Source organism: Silene latifolia, chromosome 11 (genome assembly GCF_048544455.1).
Source record: "Silene latifolia isolate original U9 population chromosome 11, ASM4854445v1, whole genome shotgun sequence".
Lineage (NCBI taxonomy): Eukaryota > Viridiplantae > Streptophyta > Magnoliopsida > Caryophyllales > Caryophyllaceae > Silene > Silene latifolia.
The window spans coordinates 125,613,445-125,617,554 of NC_133536.1; the positions used below are offsets into that span (position 1 = coordinate 125,613,445).

Sequence of the window (4,110 nt, forward strand, 5' to 3'; positions counted from 1 at the left end):
CCCGAGCCCCTGCATCCTGAGATACCGAGAATTTCTGGATCCGCTTGAGCAAGGCAACAACATCCGAACCCAGCTTTCCAAGCGAAGAGAAAGAGAAGGGAAGGAAACCATAACTAGCTGTCGCAGATAAATCCCCATATTATTATTATTATTATTATTATTATTATTATTTTATTTTTTTTTATTATTTTTTTTTTGCAGAAAGCTTGGATCTTAATATTAAACAAATAACGTTATAAGTACAAGATCCCAAACTACCTCTACAAGGAAGGTCAGAGAGACCACCTAAGCCAAAGGAAAAACCAAAAGAACACCAAGAGGGCTACACCCTTAACAAGAACGAAGCATCACTAGATATACAATCTTCCTAATAAGAGTAGAAGGAGAAGTTGATTTGCCTTCAAACACCCTCTTGTTTCTCTCCTGCCAGATGAGATACAAGGAGCAAAGAAGGGCACATCACCTCTGACGCTTCAATAAGCTCTTGCCCCTGTTGCACCGTTGGAACCAGCGAGCAATTCTACTAAGGACATTAGGGGCGCCTATGTGAAGCCATTGAGAAATAAAGAGCCAAATCTCAGAAGAGAAAGGACAAGTGAAGAATAAATGGGACCTGCATTCAGCATTGCATTCACACAATGCACACCGATTAACCAAGTAAAGCCCTCTAGCACAGATATTATCAATAGTGGAAAGCTTGTTTTGAAGTGCAAGGAGGCTGATCACAACATGCTTAGGAAAGTTCACAGAGTCCCCAAGGGTTCGAGCCAGAGGGAAGCATTCCCAATGGTCACGAAATAATTCATAAGCTTGGGACTTAAAATCAGGGCGCAAGAGGAAGAGCTTTGCATCAGCAGCAGAACCAACCAGCTGAAGAAAGGAGTCTCGGCAGTGGATAATACTATGCCATCTCCAAGAGTAGGCAGGAGTAATCAGGAAGTCCCAAACACTCACCCCTTTTAAAACATAAGCATTGATCCATCTTACCCAAATTGTAGGTGAATCAAGCTCAATTTTCCTAAGCCAATCCAACATGAGGCACTTATTCCAACTAAGGATCTCCTTGATGTTAATGCCACCTTCAACAAGAGGACAACAAAGACTCTTCCAGCTTTTGAAGACCATCCTTCGTTGCCCATCCCCAATACCCCAAATAAAATCTTTACAAAGTTTGTTAATTTTCTTGATTATCCCCTTAGGCAAGAAAACACTAGCCCCCCAGAAATTTTGAAGCCCAAAAACGACTGAGTTGACAAGAGCACACTTACCAGCGTAGCTCAACAAATGATTTGCCCAATGATTAATTTTGCTTCTTATCTTTTCCAACAAAGGCACAAACATCTGCTGAGTAAGACGAGCACTGAAAAGGGGAATACCCAAATATCTCACAGGGAGAGCACCCTCTACATATCCAGTGGCAGCGAGAATAAGACTCTTAATCTGGGGTGAGACACCTCCAAAGTAGAGATTAGACTTCAGAGGGTTAACTCTCAAACCAGAAAGAAGCAAACTGGTCAAGACAAACATCCACAGCCTGAATGGATGGCAAGTCACCTCGTGTAAAAACCAATAAATCATCCGCAAAAATAAGGTGAGTTAGATTAATTTTACGCATTTGGGGTGATAGGAAAATCCAGAGTAAGTAGGAAGTCGTCTAAGCAACCTGGATAGAACCTCCATACACAAGGCAAAGAGGTAAGGAGAGAGGGGGTCTCCTTGCCTCAGACCCCTCCTCCCAGGAAAGAACCCTTCAACAGACCCATTGATGTTAAGAGAGAAATGAGAAGCTGTGACACAAGCAAGCACCCACTTACTGAACTAATCAGGAAACCCAAATAATTTCAAACACTCAGCCAAGAAAGCCCAGTTCACAGAATCAAACGCCTTCTTTATGTCCACTTTCAGGATACAACGAGGAGTAAGATGAGCTCTGTTGTACTTAGCAGCCAACTCATGGGCAAGCATTGAGTTATCAAATAAATCTCGCCCCTCAATAAATGCAGCTTGCTCAAGACCAATAATAGATCCCAAAACAGTTTTCATTCTATTAGCAAGAATCTTCTTTGTTGTCTTGTAGAAGACAAGATACAACAAGAAATAGGCCGAACTCCGTAAATGCATTTAGGTGCCTCGGTTTTAGGGATAAGAGATATAAGAGTAGAGTTAGCAAAGACACGGCATAACCCCTTTCTTGAAAAATTCCTGGACAAAGCAGCCACAAAGTCAGGCCCGGAGAGTTGCCCAAGTATCCTTAAAAAACCTCGAAGAAAAGCCGTCGACCCCAGGACTTTTATTTCTGTCAATGGAAAAGAGGGCAGTTTCAATTTCAGAAGTTGTGACCATATTGTTCAGGTGAGGAACCTGACAGAGAACATTTTCCTGGAATAGATTTGCAGGGAGGGCAGCATTAGGTTCTGCAGTCCCTAAGAGGTTCTGATAATAGTTTAGAAAAGCCTGAGTAACCTGTTGGTGCCCTTGACAAAGCTGCCCCTGAGCATCAGTGATAATCCCAATAGTATTCTTAGCCTTTCTAACAGCAATACTAGCGTAAAAGAACCTGGTATTCATATCAGAGAGCTTAAGATGGTGAATTTTGGCCTTCTGAGAAAGCATTCTCATCTCATCTTCCTTAACAAGCCTATACTGATGCAAGAGATGCTTCTCTTGCAGTAAAAGAACATGATTAAGGGGAGAGTCTTGCAAGAGCAGCTGGCAATCCTGAAGCTTAAGTTTAGCAGCTGCAACCCTAGAGGTTAAGTTAGTATAATCCTGAGAGTGAAGCTGCTTCAACATAGGCCTTAAAGCTTTGAATTTAGAAAAAAAAAGGAGAAAATCTTATTCCCAGAAGCAGGAGCATTCCATCCACTAGAAACACAGTCACCAAATTTAGGAGAAAGAGACCAACAATTAAGGTACCTAAAAGGCTTATGAATAGTATGAGTAGCTACCACAGTGAGAAGAATGGACGAGTGATCAGAGACTCCTGAAGGAAGAAAAGCAACAGATGACCCTGAAATTTGAAGGAACCAAGAAGAATTAACAAGAAGCCTATCTAATTTAGCCCACTTAGGAGAAGAGACTTGATTATTATGCCAAGTATAAACCCCTCAAAGATAAGGATGGTCCTCCGAACACAAGAGTGAAGGCAATCCCTAAAATCCTGCATTTCCTTATCATGAAGAACACAACCCACCCGTTCCTCAGATCGAAGAGAAACATTAAAATCTCCCACACAAACCAGGATCAACTGGACCATGAGAAAGACTTTTAAGAGCATTCCATAGCTCAATTCTTTCCTGAGCTCTATTGAAAGCATAGACCACAGTAAGGAGGATATGCTTTTGAGAAGAAAAATGCAACAAGGAACAATGGAGGAATTGAGCACCAGAATCCAACACCCTCACCTGCACAGTAGCAGGATTCCACAAGAGCCAAATCCGACCACCAGGGTGAGAGTTATAATTTGTAGCAAGAGAATAACTACTAAACTGCCTTTTGTATATAACCTGAGCTAAATAACTCTTAATATGGGTTTCAATAACTGCCCCACAGTCAACCTTATTCCTTTTCAGGAATTCTAAAACCTCCTGCTGTCTTAGAGGATCATTCATCCCCCTCACATTCCAAGAGGAAATGATCATTGAGGTGATAGAGGGGGTGAAACCCCCCCAGGTTCAATTTCCACTGGGATTCCTGGAATAAGAACAAGCTGCACAGTCTCATCTTGGACTGCAATTTGAACCTGAACAGGATCTTCAGAATTATCCAGAGAAGAGAATTGGTTAGCCAAAGTAGTAACTACCTCAGCAGCACCAGGAATTGGAGTAGCTTTCCTCTTAGGAGTAACTTCAATAAACGTATCCTTAGCCTGCACAGAGGGGACAACCACTACAGCAGGTTGTTCAACCACCTTAGGCTTATAGACATGTTTGTTTTTTTTTTTAATTATTATAATTGTTATTATTATTATTTTTTTTTATTGTTGTTGTTGTTGTTGTTGTTGTTGTTGTTGTTGTTGTTGTTGTTGTTGTTATTATTATTATTATTATTATTATTATTATTATTATTATTATTATTATTATTATTATTATTATTATTATTATTATTATA

At 40.6% G+C, this 4,110-nt stretch overlaps 1 protein-coding gene across 1 annotated transcript; it reads right to left on the bottom strand.

Moving 5' to 3' along the window:
* Positions 1-2,223: 2,223 nt before the first annotated feature.
* Positions 2,224-3,641, bottom strand: LOC141613953 (uncharacterized). Its single transcript, XM_074432696.1, has 3 exons — positions 3,239-3,641; positions 2,906-3,010; positions 2,224-2,804 (listed from the first exon to the last, which is right to left on the bottom strand). Exons 1-3 carry the CDS (start codon positions 3,639-3,641, stop codon positions 2,224-2,226), a joined length of 1,089 nt encoding a protein of 362 aa, XP_074288797.1.
* Positions 3,642-4,110: the final 469 nt, after the last annotated feature.